Source organism: Myotis lucifugus, unplaced genomic scaffold, assembly GCF_000147115.1.
Source record: "Myotis lucifugus unplaced genomic scaffold, Myoluc2.0 scaffold_7, whole genome shotgun sequence".
Taxonomy (NCBI): domain Eukaryota; kingdom Metazoa; phylum Chordata; class Mammalia; order Chiroptera; family Vespertilionidae; genus Myotis; species Myotis lucifugus.
In genome coordinates, this window is record NW_005871055.1 from 18,918,799 (window position 1) to 18,941,454 (window position 22,656).

Consider the following 22,656-nt stretch of genomic DNA (forward strand, 5'->3'; position numbering starts at 1 on the left):
GTTCATAACCTTTTAATGGCTTCTGATCCCACTCTATGAGAAAGCCAATGGACTACAAAGACCTATGATGTGAACCCCAATTACTTCTCTCATCTCATTTCATAACACTATCCATCACTCAGTCTTCTTGAGTCACACTAGTACTCCTTTTCCCTCCACCTATAATACACTTCCCTGTATATCCTTATAGCTTGTTCCTTCACCCCCTTCAGTGTATCCTCAAATACCATCCTTTTAGTGAGTGTTCTCTTAGCCATCTCTCCAATACTACTCCTTATGCTTTAGTTTTCTCATAGCACTTAGTACCTAATATGCTATATTTACTCATTTATGTAATTGTATTTTCTATCTCTCCTTATTGAAATATAAATTTCATGAGGGCATATATTTTTCTCTGTTCTATACATTGCTATATTTAAGATCTTAGAAAATCCCTGACACATGATAGTGCTCAATAAATATTTGTTAAATGAATAAATGAATCTTAGATCACACCACAAATCTCTGGCTTTGAGATAGGGTAAATCCAATGATGGGAGAATTTGTACTTATATGTATTATGTATCACTCAGTGGATTGCAAAACATATAATCAATCAATGGAACATTTTGTGTTTTCTTGTTTCTTTCTTTTCAATGGGATATTTTGGTGAAGTGAATTAGATTGCATAATTTCCTGGCTTGCAATATTTTTTTAAAATATATTTTTATTGATTTCAGACAAGGGAGAGGGAGAGAGAGATAGAAACATCAAAGATGAGAGAGAATCATTGATTGGCTGCCTCCTGCACGTCCCCTACTGGGATTGAGCCTGAAACTGGGCATGTGCCCTTGTCCAGAATCGAACCCGGACGCTTCACTCTGTAGGGTTATCATCATATTTTGTTGATAACCTTTATAATCTTGGAGTATGGGAAGGTTTTATTTATATAAGGGAATTATCCACTTCTTTATAGTTTGCAGTCTTAAAGGTGTGGGGCAGAAGTGTGAAATTGTGTGGGAAAACATGATGGAAAGAATACTTTTAAAATAGAAAAATGCAGTGGAAATTGTGTGTAATATAGAGGATTCTAGGATTCTATCAGTATAAATGCGAATGTAGAAGAGTGGAATATGTTAATATTTTAGGTTGGAGGCTCTTAACTTCTGGGTGGCTATATTTTTAAAATCCAGATGAAAAGTATATGCTCAACCTAGAAATTTTGTTTGTATTCCAAAAACTTGTATTTTTTCAGGAAATTTATGAACCCAAATGGGTACAATAGACTTCTAGAATAGGTGGAATAGGTAACCAAATGACAAATATTGAGTAACAACCTGATAGAAGATTTTTAAGAGCCAAAATGGATACCATTAATAAATCAACAAACAAGTGCTGGCAAGGATGTGGAGAAAAGGGAACCTTAGTGTACTGCTGGTGGGAATGCAGACTGGTGTAGCTGCTGTGGAAAACAGTATAGAGGTTCCTAAAAAAATGAAAATGGAACTGCTGTTTGACCCAATGAACTCACTTCTTGGAATATATCCTAAGAATCCTGAGATACCAATTAGAAAGAAGGTATGTTCCCTTATGTTCATGGCAGCATTATTTTCAAGAGCTAAGATATGGAAACAGTCCAAGTGCCCATCAATAGATGAGTGTAAAAAAAAAAAAAAGCTGTGGTACACTTACATAATGGAATACTACGCAGCTATAAAAAAGAAGCATCTCTTACCCTTGAGACAGCATGGATGGACCTGGAGAGTATTATGTTAAGGAAATAAGCCAGTTAGAGAAAGACAAATATCACATGATCTCACTTATATGTGGAATCTAATGAACAACATAAACTGATGAACAAAATAGTACCAGAGATAGGAATACATGGAACAGAATAACAGATCTCCGGGGGGCAGGAGGTGAGAGCAGGAAGAGATTAACTAAAGAATATATATGCATAACCCAGGGACAGAGAAAATAGTGTGGGGAAGGCCTGGGATAGGACAGGAGTTGGTTGGAGGGGGCAAATAGGGAAAAAATGGGAGACATCTGTAATACTGTCATATATATATATGACAACATTCCAAAAGATAATGAAGAATGTATTAGTAACACATACTGGTAAGTGTAAACTTTCAAATTATTTATAAAATAGATTTCTTAGGACATAGAATGGTTTCAAGTGTTATGGAATGGATAGTGTTGGTGAGGAAATGATATTAAGAACGGAATGTACAGTCCTTTGATTCCAGATAAATGATGTAGCCATAATAATCAAAGGGGACATAGTAGTTCTTATTAATGCATTAGGTTGTAGACAGAGTAAGAATCTAAGGAAACAGTCAAATCCAGCTTTCCACCTATCTCAACACATCCCTGTGACATGATCATCTAAGCCATTATGGAATTCATGAAAGTTACTAGATATTCTTCCTCTTGTTAGCCCTAATTTGATATTTGGATATGCATGGAAGTTTCACCTTATTTCCTTCTCATATACCTGTTTCCTTATCAGATTTTTAATTGGTAAAATATTTTAGTCTTTCAGCCTTTTCTCACATGACTTGATTTTCAGATTTGCTATCATCCTAACTGTCCCCTTGTGGACATGATACTGTTTGTCATTATTGACATATGGTGCCCCAAACTGCACATAGGATTTTGTTTATGAGATCTGACAATCAAAAGGTGTATCAGATTTATTGCTTCTTTCAGTTGGGTACTGATATAGACCCAGATTGCATCAGTTCTTTTGGGAGTCATAAAAGTATCAATAATAGCTAAAATGTATTGACCACTTGCAGTATTCCAGGTAAAGTGCTAAGCACTTTATATGCATTATATCCTTTTATCTTTATAACAATTTAATGAGTTTCAAATTGAATGGAGCTTAGACAGATTTACTTACCCAATGTAAGATATGCCCATATGTCTTGGTAATTGTTGGAGGTAGGCTTCTAACTCAGGTTTGCTGTCATTAATAACTGTGTTTTTATCCACTGTGCTACTATAATAAATACCATGCCATCTATCAGACACTGCTGAATTTGCTGTCAATGAAGTGTCTGGAGACTTTCATGTTAATTGCTATTAAATCAGATGCTTTGTTTTTTTAGTAGACATGCATATAATGTTTGCATTTATTACAAGCCATTGTTACAGGTTGTTGAGGTTAAATTCTTTTTTTCTCTCATCCATGTAACTAATTTTTCATACTATAGTTCTCTAGCTTTAGCACTTGACAAATTGTCTTCTCTAGTCTTACAGAGAGAGTTTTTGCCCAAAGTTGGTAATGATCTGTTAATCAGAAATTTTTGGTAGTAGTGTTTCTACCATCTGTAAATTTGTATCACAGCACTGTTAATCAGCCTGTGTTTCTTTATTTTATCCATAAAGATATTAATGAGAGATGTAGAAAAAAAGTATTATAGTTTCACTAATGACTTATTTTCAGGACTTGGTAATTTTGTTTTCTTTCTAGGTAGTCAGTGAAATAGTGCATCTCAACATTAGTTTTGGCATTTAGAGAAGATAAACCCCAAATTACATTTTTTCTTTTTTGAATTGATTTATGTAGCTCATTATAACTTGATACTGTGTATCTTAAAGGCAGATAATTATTTCAGTTTAGACAGTGGTAACAATTGTTAACATTTATAAGATAACTCATACTTGACAAAGTCCTTTTAAATAGTCTTTAATCTCCCCCCTTATATGTGACATAAGTGGTATTCATCTTGCCATTTTTACAGTGATAAACAAATTTAAGATCACATAGCTTGAGAGTGATTTAGTTCTAATGACTTAATTTTCTAAGTCCGCATCCTATATTCTTTCTATGTCATATTGCCTCTCAATGGTATAAATGAAGTAATTAGATAAACAATGGCCAATGAAGGGATGAAAACATAATATGTGATTTGGATAGTTTAATAAATAGTTGAGAGTTCAGGGTTGAGTGTAATGAATTTGAATATACCCATAAAAAGAAAAGAACCAAGTGCCCATAAGTCATGAAGAAAATTTTTTGGCACATGTCAAATTTTCAAGGTTATAACCTTTGGTTATAAAAATTAAAGAATAATAATTAATAATATTTAATAATAATTAAATAATAATTCCTAAAATTAAGAATACTAATTTTTACAAATTTAGACTTTTAACATTGAAGAAGTCATTGATGACATTAATAAAAGTATTGGCATTAAGAAAGTTTAAGTCATAAACTTATTTGAGCATGAGCCATTGATACAGATTTTTTGAAGTAGAGCTTTTTAATGGGAAAATTGTAAAATATAGGTACACTTAAAGATCTAATTTAGATTGGATATTTTGCACTCTCCGTCACCAGTTTTCAAGCATTACACTTGAGCTTAAAACATCTAATTTCAAGATCAGTGATTTTTCAGCTGGTGTGCTGAGACACACCGGTGTGTTGCAAGAATTTTTAAAACATGCAATACCTGATTGTTTAGTCAGGGAATTAGCCTCTTTTCCCTTAGGTTGTCAAATTAAAAAATGACAACAGCCAACACAACAATAGCTGTCTGATGTGAATGAAGCAAAATTATACCTAATTTTTGTCATATTGGCAAAATATATAACATATTTTTGGTGGGCCGCAGAATTTTAGTAATTAGTTTATGTGTGCCATGAGATGAAAAAGATGGAAAATCATTGTTCTAGAAAAATAAGTTCAATGTGTTCTTGAAAGTATGCATTAAATGAAGTAGCAGTGCTATAGACTTTGAGAAGAATAAAGCCTCCTGCAAAGAAATAACGATACCTGGTATTGCATTAGAAAAATAATTTCTTTATCTTTTAAATTAACTAATATTCCTACTCATTTATAATTTAAGGTTAGCACAATGTCACATTCAGTCTTTTTTGTGTGAGATTCATTTAAATATGCTAAAGAAATATGGAAGAAAATACTCAGCTCCTATGTTCAAAAAGTCAAGGCCTAAAAGCTAATAGATTTTCACCAAATGTCTAGTGTATAGTCTTAGTTCTTTTTCATTACATTCCTACTATGATAAATAATTCAATTTTTTTCATAAAAATAAAAATATAAACTTATTTAGTATAAGAGTTCTTGGTTTAATTTTTTGCTTTACTATGAAGAAGACTTAGAATTTGGTTTTCAAAGTTCTTATGACTATTTTACAGGTGGAGAATAAAATGTAGGTAAGATAGACATTTTATGTGTATTTTGAAAAAAAAACACAAAAAAAACACAGTGTGCATATGCAAAATATTCTAACTTGAGCACACATTTTTCCAAATTCATGATTATAGCCCACATGCCATCTTGAGAAATGTTTGAAAACTTCAGTTCTGTATAAATGTTTGCTACATGAATTATAGTAGTGAATACACTTTACAATATACTTAGTATCCATATTGTTTTCAACAATGAAGTTGTGCTCAGGAGTTTTAAAGCAAGGGAAAAGAAAGAAAAGAAAATAATATCTTGTCTATATGTATCTGCCATGGTAGGATTACAATTCATCAAAACCTTGTTTATTATTTCCTATCATTTCTTTCTTTGCAGGAGTGTTGTGGTGCCTGTGAAGAAGCCACCTCCAGGTAGTTTAGCTGTAACCACTGTGGGAGCCACTGCAGCTGGAAGTGGGCTGCCAACAGGCAGCACTTCTAATATATTTGCTGCTACTGGAGCTACACCAAAAAGTATGATTAATACAACAGGTATTGTCCTTATATATTTTTGTGATATCTCATCTTTTTCTTTTTGTTTTCTGTATCTTCATTTTTGTGTTTATTTGATATTAAAAATAAAATACCCTGATCACTTAAGGTTATCTTAATCTTTAAGAAGGTTCTACCTTATATTACTACCTTTCAGAATTTGTCTAATTCTAGGGTATATTTTTTCATGGTCATTTGAGAGGACACTTAGTAATTGTGGTTTTGAGTCTTCTCAAAACATAGTACTACTTACTTTCAGAGTGAAATCAGATTGCTGAAAGGTATTTGGGGAGCAAAACCAATGGTAATTTGAACACTGAAGTTTAATATGTAAAAAAGTAGTACATTTTATCAAGAATAACAAGGTGTACTAAATATGTTAGTGAAAAAAACTAGATTTCATGACATTTACTGGTTGAATCCTAATCTATATTTTTTTGCTAACTCTTCTAAGGGAAGGCAGAGCACCACTAAGAACCTTGATGATATGTAAGATCAACTTGATAAAAAAAATGCATGTGACTAAGAACCATTGTATCACATTGAATTAGTATATATACCTAGATTACAATTGTTTCCAATTCATTGTCCAACATTTTTCTAATGATTCTAGGGACAGACAATTCCAAATCACTACAAATTTTAAAAGCCTGCCTAAAATAGCCTTTTTAAAAATTTTTGGTAAATTTCCAGAAATGTTCCTATTGATTAATAGCTAAATAAATCCTTACACAAATCTTTGTGATTCCATTTTAGGTATTTATACAGCGCAAGATGATCCATGACTTTTCTTCCCTGATTATAGTAGCCTTCTCTTCTCCAAACTGTATAGCCTTGAACTTTTCCATCTATTATCATTACTTAGATTATTAATTTCATAGCTCTTTGTGCTTTCTGTATCTATGTTGTTTATCATACCACCAGAGTGACATATCATGAGCAACACGTTTGTGGGGTTATAGTAAGTAGAATGTACTCTGATATTTATATGAACAAATAAACATCATTGATGGCATTGTGCTAAAGAACATAACATCTTTGATTTACCTGTATTATAAATAAATACATTTGGCTTTTCTGAAGACTTTATATAAAATTTTTGTATTCTGTTTACAATCTTACTCTTTATATTCATTTTTCTTTCTAGATATAGGAATACAAATGTTTTTATTTTACCAAATATATACCAGAAAATGTGTTAAGGTATTTAACATATGCCAATGTGCCAATGTAGTAGAAAAAAATCTGCATTTGGTATTTATTAAATAAGTCCTTATTTTTAAAATATAGGCAAATGAAAAATTAAATCAGCTTTTTATCTTTATATGAAACAAGTTATTTTCTAATGTCTATTTTATGAATTAATAAGAGATATAGGAAGTGATGGTAACAAGAGGTCTGATAGTATGAAGTATATAATATTATAATGAAAAATAAAATCCTATATAAAAAGACCCTAATATGCAAATCAACCGAACAGCAGAACGACCAGTCACTATGATGCACAGTGACCACCAGGGGGCAGACGCTCAATGCAGGAGCTGCCCCCTGGTGGTCAGTGAGCTCCCACAGGGGGAGTGCCGCTCAGCCAGAAGCCGAGCTCACAGCTGGCGAGTGCAGTGGCAGTGGGGGACCCTCTCCCACCTCCGCTGCAGGCAGACGGTAAGGAGCGAGGGGTCCTGGACTGTGAGAGCTCCGGACTGCGAGAGGGATGTTGGACATCCTCTGAGGGGTCCCGAACTGCGAGAGGGTGCAGGCCGGGTTAAAGGACCCTTCCCTCCCCCAGTGCACGATTTTCGTGCATCAGACCTCTAGTGTAAGTAATAAACTCCCTCCTTAGAGGTTTTGTTGCCTTACAAAATGTGCACACACATTTTGTGGGCCAATCTAAATGGGTCCCATTATCCAGTTTATACGAGGTGTCCCAAAAAATGTATACACACTTTGAATGATTATAAAGTCAGTGTTTATTAATATACAGTTCATTTTCAGAATTTAAAAGAATCTACAGAAATGAATAAAATTTTTTGTCAATGCCTATTTTCAAACTGATGAACATTCTAGTCCAGGAACTGATGATAAAGTTAAGTAATGGAATCGCAAACATCAAGAATAATTTCTTTCGTTATTTGTGTGCCCTTAATTCATCGACTGTTGCTGGTTTTGTTCCGTAAAATTTATCTTTTATGTATCCCTATAAAAAAAAGTCTAGTGGCACTTTGGGATAAATTTTCTTTGTTCAAAGCTTAGTCTGGCTTTACCCATTATTTCAAATCTGTTAAACGTGAAAAGGAATGAAAATTAAGTGAATTATCAGCTGTTGAAGTATGTATACATTTTTGGGGGATAGCCTATATTTTGGTACAGAGATGCTTTATGTATTAAGAGTGGAAATCCCAGGAAGCAATCCTGTTTTATGGGAATTAATAGAAGATAAAATAATATTTAGGAACACTAGATGTCTCTCAACTCCACAGCTATTTCATATACTTATGAATTATAGAAAAGTCTGTTCTAAAATGGCATCTTCATATCATTGAGAACTCATTTTAAAATCTGGTATAGTTATACTCATTATAGCCCTTTTTATATAATCATTCTATCAAAATAAGGATTTGGTGCTCTAGTGCCACAAATTTATACTCAGACACTTTATTGTTAATTATATCTTAGATGATGGAAACTAAAAATATTACAGCATAACCATAAAACAGATAAATTTTCCACATCTAACTTTGCATGGTTTTATCAGTCCCACTTTATCTAAAATTATTTTCATTTGTTGATGTTTTTTATTTAGACCCCATTTGTAATATGTAGTTTTGTTAGATTAATATTAGTAAATCAACTGAGATTTAATGCAACATATTAACTATAATTATAAATAGTTATTAGTGTAATAATAGCCAATGATTTTTTAATTGTTAAAATCTGTTTTGGAATTTAGATGAGTAATTCTTCAAAATCAGATAGCAATAATGTAATGAAAATTATTTTGTTAAATGAATTTATGTCTAAGGTTAAAAATTATTATTTTGGAAACAGGTGCAGTGGATTCAGGGTCCTCGTCCTCTTCCTCCTCTTCTAGTTTTGTGAATGGTGCTACCAGCAAAAACCTTCCAGCTGTACAAACTGTTGCTCCAATGCCAGAAGACTCGGCTGAAAACATGAGGTATACATTACAATTTGTTTGGTGTTTTACTCATTTTACTCCCTCCCTGCCCTTTCAAACACAGTGAAACAGTACACAATGAACACAAAGGTATAGCTAAGAATTTTTGAGAATGGTATTATGTATTGTGACTACATTTCATAATTGCATTGTTTTAATGCTTTTACCTTGTTATTCATTATACAGAAATCTGTTATCATATTTCAGGATCCAGAGATCTTGAATACTTTTCAGACATTGACTGTACTGAATATATAATCCATTGTCATATAGCATGTTACAATATCCAATAAAATAAAAATCATACACAAATGATAAAATTGGGCATCTTTGGGATGATGAAGAAAAGTTTAAATATAGACTTTCAAAATAAACTTTTAAATTATAGGTTAACATATATAATTGGAACTTGAATAACCAAACACTTTTTTATTGTAATTAATATAGGTAAAAATATTTTTAGCTCTGACCAGTGTGGCTCAGTTAGTTGGGTGTCATCCCATGCACTGAAAGGTTGCCTATTAGATTCCAGGTCAGGGCACATTCCTAGATTGTGGGCTCAGTCCCTGGCAGGAGGCAGCCAATCGATGTCTCCCTCTCACATAGATGTTTCTCTTTCTTCCTCTCCCTTCCTCTCTCTAAAAATCTTAATTGTTAAAAAAATATTAAATTGATTGGAGTGATATTGGTCAACATGAACATATGGCTTTCTATGTTACAAGATCTTATATTGCACTATATGTCCAGCACCCAGAGTCAAATCTTCTCCTGTCACCTTATATTAGGCCCCCTTTGTTTTAGTACAGTGGTTCTCAACCTTGGCTGCACATTAGAATCACCTGGAAATCTTTTTAAAATCCTGATTTCTGGGCCTCATCCTCCGAAAATTCTGTTTCTTTGTTACTAATGTTGTGGCCCCACCCTATAACAAAGAAACAGAATTTCCGGAGGATAAGGCCCAGAAATCAGGATTTTAAACAGATTCCCAGGTGATTCTAATGTGCAGCCAAGGTTGAGAACCACTGTTTTAGTAGCATATCAAAGAGCATTCCTAGAAGAGACTCGCCCACATTCTTGGAGTTAAGTTGCGGCGCGCCCGCGCGCACGCACACACACACACACACACACACACACACGTAGGTACAAGTATGTATTCACATTTTTAATTCAAGTATTACACAAATGCAGAGTGTAAAAGCTCAATGAACAAATGAACACACTTATGTTACCATCACCGAAATCCAAAAGTAGAATGTTATTAGTTTTCCAATAGCCCAACATTGTGCTCCTTTTCTTGACACTGTTCTTGCTCCCCTTCAGATTCACTACCCTCACTTTTAATACTAGGTTAGTTTTGTATTTTTTGAATTTTATATAAATGGGATTGTACAGTATGTATTCTTTTGTCTCTGGCTTCTTTTGTTCAATGTTATGTTTATGAGATTCATCCATGTTGTATATAGCAAAAGTTTATTTTTATTCCATTTTTATTCCTTTGTGGGAATAAAATTACAAAATATTAGAATTTATTAATCTATCTCACTGATGATAGTCATTGGAATTTTCTAGTTTGGGGCCATTATAAATAATGCTATGTTTTACATAGCAGTGCTGCTTGTACATTACTCTTAGTTGGATTTCACATTTGTATGTATACCTTTTGGGTAAATAACATGGAGTAGTATTTCTGATTCATAGTGTTTATGCAAGTTCAATTCTATTAAATAATGCCACTTGGTTTTCTAAAGTGGCTAGGTAAGTTTACTCAGCAGAAGCATATGAGAGTTCATATTTCTTCATATCTTTAACAATGCTTAGTATTATCAATCTTATATTTGCGCCATTTTGGTAGAAGTACAATGGTGTTCCATTGTATTTTTAGTTTGCATTTTCCTGATGATTAATGAAGTTGAGCACTCTCTTATATATTTATTGGTCTTTCATTTTCCTCTTTTGTAATTTACCTGTTGAAATCCTTTTTTGATTAAAAAAATGCAGTTACTTATCTTCTTTTTATTAATTTTAAAGGTTCTTTATGTATTTTTAAATTGAGCCCTTTAATGATTATTGTATCTGTCAATCTGTCTATCTATCATCTATCTATCAATCTATCTATCTATCTATCTATCTATCTATCTATCTAATCTCCTATTTTGTGCTTTTCTTATCATTATCTATATGATCTGTTTTGATAATGGAAATTGTAAATTTTAATGAAACAGTTTATCTAGTTTTGTTTGTTAGTGCTTTTTCTGTTGTAGGTGATACCTTTGCCTACATTTTTCCTACCTTACCTTCTTGATTTTTATACTTAGGTGAATCTTGCATCTGGAATTAAGTTTTGTGAATTTAATGAGGATGGGAATAATATGATGTCAAGATGACCCAGCACCATTTATATGAAAAAAAAACACTCTTCTTTCCCCCATGCTCTGCCACTTTTGTCACAAATCAAGTATCCCTATATACTATATTCTTGTTTAGCAATCAGTTGCACCACATTTGTCTGTTTGTCTATCCTTGTGCCAGAATGCCATATTTACTTATAGTGTTTAATTAAGATGAATATCTCGCCCGGCTGGTGTGGCTCAGCAGTTGAGCGTTGACCCAGAAACCAAGAGGTCACAAGTTTGATTCCCAGTCAGGGTACATGCCCAGTTGGCAGGCTCGATCCCCATTGTAGGGTTGTGCAGGAGGCAGCCGATCGATGATGTTCCTCTCTCATCAGTGTTTCTATCTCTCTATCCCTCTCTCCCTTCCTGTCTCTCTAAATATCAATAAAAAACATATTTTAAAAAATAATATGAATATCTTGTTGAGTAAGGTCTTTCCAACCTTGTCCCTTTTTTCAAGAAAGTTTAAGCTATTCTTGATTCTTTGCAGTTGTTTAGATTTTAGAATTAGTTTGCTAATATACAAGTTAAAAACAATTTGTTGTGGTTTTGGCAAGGAATGGAATTTATAGATCTATTGTATTTGGAGTCATACTGCATCTATAAATCTCCCTCAAGATTGTGACTTCCAAACTATAAATATCTCATATAGCCCTTTAATTTTTCTTAATTTTTTTTCAGTAACAGTGTTTACTGTTCCATGCTGAAGTCATATGTTTCTTACTTGAGTTATTCTGAGAATTTTAATATTTTGTATTTATATATTTTTCTGTATTTAATTTGCAAATTAACTTTACTGAGACCATTTGTTTATATTGTTTAAGTGCAATTATGTTTGCTTTTGGTAGGCATTAGAATACTACATGACATAATGCAGTCAAGGTGATAGAGCTAGTAATTTTCTGGTTCACCACTTATTCTCGGGTGTAATTCTACAGTGTCCCGCCTTGAATCATGAGGTTTTTCTAAGTGCTTCCTCCCTTTTGGCCCCTGAACTTCTTTTTCCCCATAAGTGTGTTAAAATTTTTGTTCAACTACTAAGACTTTGAACTGCTTCTTTCAAAAACATGTCTATATGAGAAAAGTGGCCCAAATGCCAAAATCACCTCCTTTAGGGTTTCTTCTTTTTTAGGATCGTGGTCAAATAAAGGGTCACTATCGTTATTCTCCATTGCCCTCAATAGGTGATTTTGTTTTGGTTTGGTTTTTGTCCAGCTCTCGTAGTTGTTCTAAGCAGGAGGATCAGACTATGAAAGATGGGACTCCATAGGCCTAACCAATGGACACAGACAATGGGGGTGAGGGCATGAGTGGGGAGGATGGGGGGTAATGTGGGGATAAGGACATACATGTAATAACTTAATCAGTAAAAAAATTAAAAAAAAAGAAAGATGAGACTCCAAATTGTTTTTATATTGCTAGTCTATTTTTTTTTCTAAATTAGATTGATTATAAGTATTGAATTGCTCAGTGTTCATTAATCACTTCTTTCAATGGGATTATGTTATATCCATTCTGTCCTGTAATTATATCATGGGCAAAGTTAATTTTCTCATATTTTCAATTCAAAAAAATGTAGTTAAGAATGATATAAGTTTTTACATCACTATCACATCCAATTAAACATTTTCAGCTCCTTACTCTGGCTTTCTTTATATTAGGATTTTAATGATATTTCTTTGTCCTTCTTTTTCTTCTTTTTTTTTCAGTTTTCAGATTATTTTATTCTTTTTGTTGGTTTTAAACAAATGGTTGCACACAGTGATACATTAAAACAGAACCAATTTAAAATCTTCTTATAGTAAATTTTGTAGTAGATTAATTACAGACATTTTAAACAGTATTTAAACTATACTCATTAGACCATTGGTAGTCAAAATTCATCATGCCTGTGACCAAATAGATCTATTAAAATGAAGAGCACACCCTGGCTGGTGTGGCTTAGTGGAAAAAATGAAGAGCACAGGCCTTTGTAGTTGGAATATGTCCTTCCTTTTCTTTAAACTTATCTCTATATATTTTTAAAACAACAATAATAAAACTGTTTTTTTAACTTTCATAGGAATGATGCTTTATTTTAGTTATTTATTTATTTATTTATATCTTTATTGTTGAAAGTATTACATATGTCCTCCTTTTTCCTCCATTGACCTCTTCCATCCCACCCCTGTCCCCCACTCCAGGCCTTCACTACCCTATTATCTGTGTCTAAGGGTTATGCATATATGCATACAAGTTCACTGGTTGCTTTCTTCCCACCCAACCTCTTCGTGCCTTCCTTCTGAAGTTTGACAGTCAATAGAGCCTGCTTTTTATTTTTGAAATCAATTTTACAGTTTGTAGTTTAACTAATATTTTTACATAATTTACATTTAATAGAGTTACTAATATGGTTACATTCATAACTATCAACTTCCTACTTGTTTTCTAAAAAATATTGTTTTCCATCTGTCTTTTACTTTCAATTTTCCCTTAGTGTGCCTTCTTCTATGTTAATGAGTATTTTTATACAGTTTTTCCCTAATATTGGCTTTTTTGTTTATCATTCAAATATTTTCAGAGGTTACCCTAGGGCAATGATGGCGAACCTATGACACGCGTGTCAGAGGTGACACGCGAACTCATTTTTTTCATTGATTTTTCTTTGTTAAATGGCATTTAAATATATAAAATAAATATCAAAAATATAAGTCTTTGTTTTACTATGGTTGCAAAGATCAAAAAATTTCTATATGTGACATGGCACCAGAGTTAAGTTAGGGTTTTTCAAAATGCTGACACGCCGAGCTCAAAAGGTTCACCATCACTGCCCTAGGGCTTACCCCAGAAGTCTTTAAATTATCATAGTTAATCTTTAACAGTATTTCACTGTTCCATGTGTATAAGAATCTTAAAATTGTTCACAATTAAGTACTCTTTCCCATCCTTTGTGTTAATTTTGTCATACATTTTACATGACTTACTGAGAAACAGTACATCACTATTGTTTTTATTCTGGGTAGTCCATTATCTATGTAGCAATTAAAACTTCCTCTAAAAGGTCTTATAATAGCCCTGGCTAGTTTGCCTCCATGATAAGAGCATCAGCACTCTGACCAAAGAGTCAAGGGTTTGATTCTGGGTCAAGGGCCTGTACCTGGGTTGCAGGTTTGATCCCCAGACCTGGGAGGCAACCAAGCAATCAATGTCTCCACCCCTTCTCTCCCCTCCCTTCCTCTCCCATTCACTCTCTAAAAATCAATGGAAAAATTATACCTGGTTGAGGATATTTTAAAAAGTTCTTATAATAGAAGTGAGCTATATGAATACTTTCAGTTTTTGTTTGTTTGAAAAAAGTTCTATTTTACCTTAAATTTTGAAAGATATTTTTGACTAGGAAGAGAATTATGGGGGTGATATTTTTTATTTTTTAAGTACAGTTGGTATACAGTATTATATGTGTTTTAGGTATACAATAGTGATTTGACATTTATATACCTTACAGATGTGATCAGTACACTAAGTCTAGTAATCTGACACTGTGCAAACTTATTATAGTACTAGTTAGCCTGGTGCACAAAATTCATGCACATTAAAAGGGAATTAATTGCCCTAACCAGTTTGGCTCAGTGGATAGAGCATTGGCCTGCGGACTCAAGGGTCCCAGGTTCAATTCCAGTCAAGGGCATGTACCTTGGTTGCGGGCACATCCCCACTGGGAAGTGTGCAGGAGGCAGCTGATCGATGTTTCTCTCTCATCGATGTTTCTAACTCTCTATCCCTCTCCCTTCCTCTCTGTAAAAATCAAAAAAATATATTTTTTTAAAAAGGAATGAATTAGCAGAGATATTTTAATATTGCTATTTGCCCTTTCTCTATAATAGAAGTGTGAGAGATGAAAGGAAATTAGTAAAATGTATATGAAAATAATATATAAATTTATTAATAAATAAACAGTAACAAAGGATATAACAACAGAGGCATGATATAAAAACGACAAAAACATGATATGAAAACAACAAAAACATGATATAAAAACAACAGTGATGCAAACAATGACTGATAAAGTGATTAAACTTATTCTAATATCTCCCTGTACACCACATTAAGAGTGAAAACACTTTCAGAGTGCTTAACTAATTTCTCTTGTGATGAAGTATTTAGAACTTTAACTGTAATGTCACATGCTCTTCAAACTCGAGAGAAAGCAACATATAACTGACCATGTGCAAAAACGGGTTCAGGTAGGAATATGCCTACTTTGTCTGGAGTTTGTCCTTGTGATTTATTAATAGTCATCACAAATGCTGGCATCACGGGAAACCGTCATCGAATCTATTTAAATGGGAGGCCAGTGTCAGATGGGGACAAATTAATTCTTGGAATCAGAACAGCCTCTCCCTCTGCAAATCCTGTTAATACTTCAGCTTTGATAATGTTAGGTCGTAATCTTTTGATAATAAATCTGGTACCATTACAAAGACCCCATTTACTATTGAGATTTCTCAATAGCATGATGATTGCACCCACTTTCAATTTTAATTTATGACACGGCATTCCCGAAGGAGTAATACTATTAAGAAATTTGATGGGAAAATTTTTCTTTTCAGCATCATCTGTGGAATCAATGGAATCATCTCTCAAATATGTATGAAAATCTCCATCAAGTATATCCAAAATTTCATTTAATTTTTGAACATGCTCATTTTTTGGACAAAGAATTGCACGTTTAGATATATTTTTAATATTATCTATAGATATAGTATTTCCAAAGGTAGCTTCAATAATAGATCCATTATGAATCATTTCACAGGGGATTTCAATAATATCTATTCCTAAATGAAAACTGCTATCAAGTTTGCCATCTCCAAGTTTTACTAACCATCCACTATAAGCAGAATCCTCTGATCTCATATTTGTTGTAAGAGACAACTTTCTGAAACATCCCCAAACATTGCAGTACTTTAAACTCGTTTGTACTATGGCTGATCACATAGCATGCGGTACAATACTGAGACATTGTTGAAAATCCCCTCCAAGAAGGAGAACTTTTCCACCAAATACAACATTCAGACTCATAATTTCTCTTAGTAATCTGTCTATGGCGTTTATAGCATGACTGGATGCCATGGTGCATTCATCAATAATGAGAAGTTGGGCCTTTTTAATAGTTTTAGCAACTTCACTCTTTATGTTGAGTCTAGAAATTGAAGTTTCATTTAATGGAATCGGTAATTTATATTGGGAATAAAAGGTGCTTCCACCGAGAAGTAAATTCGAAGCAATTCCTGTAGACACTGTGGGTAAAACAGTACCACCACGACCTCTAATATAATGTATTAAAACTTTATACAGATATGCAGGTGAATAGGATTCCTAGCTGGCAGGCCCCTGACAGCAAGCTGGCCACCTGTCGATTCCCGATTCCGTGAGGAATGGGGCTCCCTCGTCCCTCCTGCCAGTGTCTGGGGTGCAGGTGAATGGGGTTCCTGGCTGGCAGGCCACTGTCAGCAAGCTATCCAACAGCAGATTCTATGAGGAATGGGGCTGCCTCCTCCCTACTGTCAAGGTCTGGTTTGTAGGCCGGACTCAGTACTTCCACGCTTAGCTCCGAGGGCAGGTTCCTGCCTGAAACCTCGCCCTGAGGGTGGGTTCCTGCCTGAAACCTCGCCTTCAGGGAAACAGCTGGGGGAGGGCGCAGCTGCTTCCAAGACGACCCCTGCAGGACTGACTTCCTTCCAGTTGGTTGAGCTTCTGGACGTGATGTTACACCCAGGGTTTTTATATAAGTAGATTGTTGACTCTATTCCCCTTCACCTTTTTCACCCATCCCTCTTCCCCCTCCACCACCCCTCAGGCAACTATTAGTTTGATCTCTGCATGAGTTTTTGTTTTGTTTGTTTGTTTGTTTAGATTTTACATATGTGAAATAATACAGTATCTGTCTTTCTCTGTCTGACTTATTTCACTTAGCATAATACCCTCTAGGTCTATCCCTGTTGTTGCAAATGGCAAGCTATCATTTTCTTTCTTTATTGCTGAGTAATACCTTCTTTATCCATTCATCTGCTGATGGACATCTGGGTTGCTTTTATATCTTTGCTATAGCAAATAATGCTTCAGTGAACATAGGGGTGTGTATATCTTTTCGAATTAGTGTTTTTGTTTTCTGCCAATAAATACCTAGAAGAGAAATTGCTGAATATTATATTAATTGTATGTTTTTAGGAATCTCCATGCTGTTTTCCATAGTAACTGAAGCATTTTGAAGACCCACCAATACTGTACAATAGTTTTCCTTTTCTTCTCATCCTCTTTAACATGTTATTAGTTTACTTGTTGATAATAGCCATTCTGACAGCATGAGGTGATATCTCACTGTGCTTTTGATTTTCATTTTCCTGATGATTAGTGATGTTGATCATTTTTCATATGTCTGTTGGCAATTTATATGTCTTCTTTGGAGAAATGTCTGAATATTTTCCCATTTTTTATTAAATTATTTATATTTTGTTATTAAGTGGTATGAATTCTTTATTACATTTCGTATATCAACTCCTTATTTTACATATCATTTGTGAATATATTCTTCCATTTGGTAGATTGTCTTTTTGTTTTGTTAATGGTTTCCCTTGCTGAACAGAAGCTTTTTAGTTTGAGGAAGTCCCACTTGTTTATTTTTGCTTTTTTTCCCTTGCTTGAGGGGACATATCTAAAAAAGTATTACTAAGACTTATGTAAAATAGTTAACTATCAATGTTTTCTTCTAGGAGTTTTTTGGTTTTTTCCATTTAAGTCTTTAATCAATACTCACTTTACTTTTATATACAGTTTAAGAATGTGGTCCAGTTTCATTTTCTTGCATATATCTGTCCAGTTTTCCCAGTACCATTTATTAAAGAGACTGTAATTTCTCCTTAATATAATTTTTCATTCTTTTTTTTGTAGATTAATTGACCATAGAAGCAAGAGTTTATTTCTGGTCTCTCTAATTCTGTTCCATTGATCTTTGTGTCCATTTTTGTACAAGCATCATATTGTTTTGATTATTATAGCTTTGTAGTATAGTTTGAAATCAGGGAGTGTGGTACCTCTGACTTTGTTCTTCTTTCTTAAGATTGCTTAAGCTATTTGTGGTCTTTTGTTATTCCATAAATTTTAGATTATTTGTCCTAGTTCTGAAAAGAATGGCATTGGTATTTTAACAAGGATTGCATTTAATCTGTAGGTTGATTTTGATAGGATGGTCATTTTAATAATATTAATCCTTCTAGTCCATGATCCCTATTAACCCATACACCTCATGGTATCCTTCCATTTATTTGTGTCCTCTTCAGTTTCTTTTTTATAGTTTTCAGAGTACAGGTTTTTCACTTCCTTAATTAAATTTATTCCTAGGTGTTTTATTCTTTTTGATACAATTGCAGGTGGCATTGTTTTCATAATTTCTCCTTCTGATGAGTTCTTATTACTATATGGAAATGTAATGGATTTCTTCACATTAATTTTATATCCTGTTATTTTACTGAGTTCATATATTATGTTAATTCCTTGGTGGGTTGTTTAATGATTTTCATATATAGTACCATGCCATCTGCAAATATTGACAGTTTTTATTTTTTTTTAATATATTTTATTGATTTTTTACAGAGAGGAAGGGAGAGATATAGAGAGTTAGAAACATCGATGAGAGAGAAACATCGATCAGCCGCCTCCTGCACATCTCCTACTGGGGATGTGCCTGCAACCCAGGTACATGCCCTTGACCGGAATCGAACCCGGGACCCTTCAGTCCGCAGGCCGACGATCTATCCACTGAGCCAAACCGGTTTCGGCGACAGTTTTTCTTAAGAACCCTTCTAATTTGGATGCCTTTTTTTTTTTCTTCTGATTACTGTGGCTATGTTCCAAAACTATCTATAATAATAAAACCGTAATATGCTAATTAGATCGGACAGCCGAACAACCTTCCGGATGTCATTCAGATGTCCTTATGGATGAAGCCACAGTGGCGGGGGCCAAGGCAGAGGCAGTTAGGGGCGATCAGGCAGGCAGGCGAGCGGTTAGGGGTGATCAGACAGGCAGGCAAAGGGGTTAAGGGCGATCAGGCAGGCAGGCAGGTGAGTGTTTAGGAGCCAGTGGTCCCGGATTGTGAGAGGGTGCAGGCCAGGTTGAGAGACCCCTTGCCCCATGCACCGGGCCTCTAGTCCTATATAATAAAAGGGTATTATGCAAATTGACCCTAACAGCAGAATGACTGGGAATGACTGGTCACTATGACACACACTGACCACCAGGGGGCAGATGCTCAATGCAGGAACTGCCCCCTGGTTGTCTGTGTGCTCCCACAGGGGGAGCTCTGCTCAGCCACAAGCTGGGCTCATGGCTGCGAGCAAAGCAGAGGTGGTGGGAGCCTCTCCCGCTTCCGCGGCAGCACTAAGGCTGTCCGACTGCAGGGAGCGGGCCTAAGCTGGTAGTTGGACATCCCCTGAGGGGCGAGAGGGCACAGGCATGGCTGAGGCAAATGCACGAATTTTCGTGCACAGGGCCTCTATACTAATAAAAGGGTAATATGCTAATTAGACTGGACATATTGAGGACATCCTTTTGGACGTCCTCCCAAAGCCATGATGGCGGGGGCCGAGGCAGAGACAGTTAGGGGCAATCAGGCCAGCAGGGGAGGGCAGTTAGGGGCGATCAGGCCAGCAGGCAGAAAGGTTAGGGGCCATCAGGCAGACAAAGGGGAGATCAGGCAGGCAGGCAGGTGAGCAGTTAGGAGCCAGCGGTTCTGGATTTCAAGAGGGCAGTTGGACACCCCCGAGGGGTCCCGGATTGGAGAGGGTGCAGGCTGGACTGAGGGATACCCCCGCCCTGTGCATGAATTTTGTGCACTGGGCCTCTACTATTTAATAATAGTGGTGAGAGTGGACATTCTTATCTTGTTCCTGATCTTAGATGAAAAGCTTTCAGTTTTTCACCATTGAGTATGATGTTAGCTGTGAGTTTGTCATATTAAAGTAAGTTCCTGTATAACCACTTTTGAACAGGTGTTTTTTTTTCCAATCATAAAAGGATGTTGAATTTTGTCAAATGATTTTTCTGCATCTATTAAGATGATCATATGATTTTTATACTTGGTTATGTTTATGCAGTGAATAATATTATTTTGTGAATATTGAACCACCCTTGTATCTTTGATATACATCTCATTTGATCTTGGTGTATATATATTTTTAATATAGTGCTGAATTTAACTTGTTAGTATTTTGTTGAAGATTTTTACATATCTGTTCATCAGATATATTGATCCTTAATTTTCTTTATTTGTGGTATTCTTGTCTGGTTTTGGTATCAGGGTAATGCTGGCTTCCTAGGATTATTTGGGAAGTTTTTCTTCATCACCAATTTTTTTGAATAGTTTGAGGACAGGTATTAATTTGTCTTCAAATGTCTGGTAGAATTCCCATATGAATCTGCTGGGTCTTGAGCTTTTATTTTTCAGAGTTATTTTTTATTACTGTTTCAATTTATTGGAAGTAATCAGTGTGCTCTGATTCTGTTTCTTCCTGCTTTAGTCTTGGAAGGATGTATATTTCTAGAAATTTATCCATTTCTTCTAGATTGTCAAATTTGTTGACATATAATTATTCATAATATTCTTTAACTATCTTTTATATTTCTGTGGTGTAAGTTGTAATTTCTTCATTTACATTTCTGATTTTATTTATTTGGGCCCTTTTTCTTTTTCTTGATGTGAATTGTTAATTTTATTTATCCTTTCAAAGAACCAGCTCTTAGTTTCAATGATTTTTTTCTAGTGCTTTTTAAATTTCTATTTCATTCTTTTACTCTGATATTTATTATTTCTTTACCTCTCCTTTTTTGGGTTTTGTTTGTTCTTTTTCTGTTCCTTTTGGGTACATAGATATTTACAATTTTTATATCCTCTTCTTGGATTGACTCCTTTATTATTATATAATGTCCTTTTTGTTTCTTTTTTAGATTCTTTGTTTTAAAGTCTATTTTGTCTGATATGAGTATTGCTACCTCAGATTTCTTTTCATTTCTTTTTGCATGGACTATCTTTATCCATTCCTTCACTTTCAGTCTGTGTGTGTCTTGTGATCTAAAGCAGTGGTTCTCAACCTTGGCTGCACATTAGAATCACCTGGGAATCTTTTTAAAATCCTGATTTCTGGGCCTCATCCTCTGGAAATTCTGTTTCTTTGTTACTGTTATGAATCATAATGTAAATATCTGATATGCAGGATGTATTTAGGCAACCCCTGTGAAAGGGTCGTTCGACCCCCAAAGGGGTCTCGACTCACAGGTTGAGAACCGCTGGCTTAGAGAGTAAAACTGCCCCCCCCTTTGTTTTCCTTTCCCTGCTCCTCTCCTTTCCTGCATTCTCTTAACCATTTGCTCCCAAGTGTCCTTGGTGGGAGAAGATAATGGCTTGTTATTTTCAGGCTGGCTGCAAAGTGCCCACACTCTCTGGCCTTGTTTTAACTTTTATTGTTTCTATTTCTCTGTTCCACTTGCCCTGGAATTGTCCTGGCTCCTTACAGCCCAGTAACACTTATAGTTAGTTTTGCTACTTTTTCTTTTGACATTCATAATATCTTTTTTACAGTAAGTGGTTGATTCTTTTCTGTCTTTTTTTGTGGTTAAGGCCTTTTCTTTTCTGCATAAAGAAAACACTGTAACATTTATTGTAAAGCAAGTATAATGGTGGTGAACTCCTTTAGTTTTCACCTGTCTGAAAAACTCTCTCTCTCCTTCAGTTCTGAAAGATAACCTTTCCTTATCTTTCCTTAGCACTTTGAACATTTCCTGTCACTCCCTCTGGCCTGTAAAGTTGCCCTGTATATGAGTTGTTTCCTTCTTGCAGTTTTTAAGATTGTATCTTATCTTTAACTTTTGCCATATTTTTAAAAAATATTTTTATATATTTTTATTGATTTCAGAGAGAAAGGGAGAGGGAGAGAGAAACATCAGTGATGAGAGAGGATCATTGATTGGCTGCCTCCTGCATGCCCCCTATTGGAGATCAAGCCCACAACCTGGGCATATGCCCTGACTGGGAATCAAACTGTGATCTCGTTTCATAGGTTGATGCTCAACCACTGAGCAGCACTGGCCGGGCTAACGTTTGCTATATTGATTACATATGTCTTTGTGTAGGTCTCTCTGGTTTCATCTCTGTGCTTCTTGGACATGAATGTATGTTTCCTACCTCAGATTAAGAATGTTTTCAGCCATTATTTCTTCAAATATACTTTCTGCTAGATCAGTGGTTCTCAACCTTGGCTGTATATTAGAATCACCTGGGAATCTTTTTAAAATCCTGATTTCTGGGCCTCATCCTCCGGAAATTCTGTTTCTTTGTTACTAATGCTGGGGCCCCACACCATAACAAAGAAA

General features: G+C 34.8%; 1 protein-coding gene across 1 annotated transcript in view; it reads left to right on the top strand.

The window, feature by feature from the left end:
* The window catches only part of NBEA (neurobeachin), a 928,080-nt gene that overhangs the window by 361,075 nt on the left and 544,349 nt on the right, over positions 1-22,656 (top strand). The window contains exons 31-32 of the mRNA XM_006083617.3: positions 5,534-5,688; positions 8,734-8,860. Of these exons, the coding sequence (XP_006083679.1) occupies positions 5,534-5,688; positions 8,734-8,860 (282 nt within the window). The remainder of the gene's footprint in view (positions 1-5,533; positions 5,689-8,733; positions 8,861-22,656) is intronic.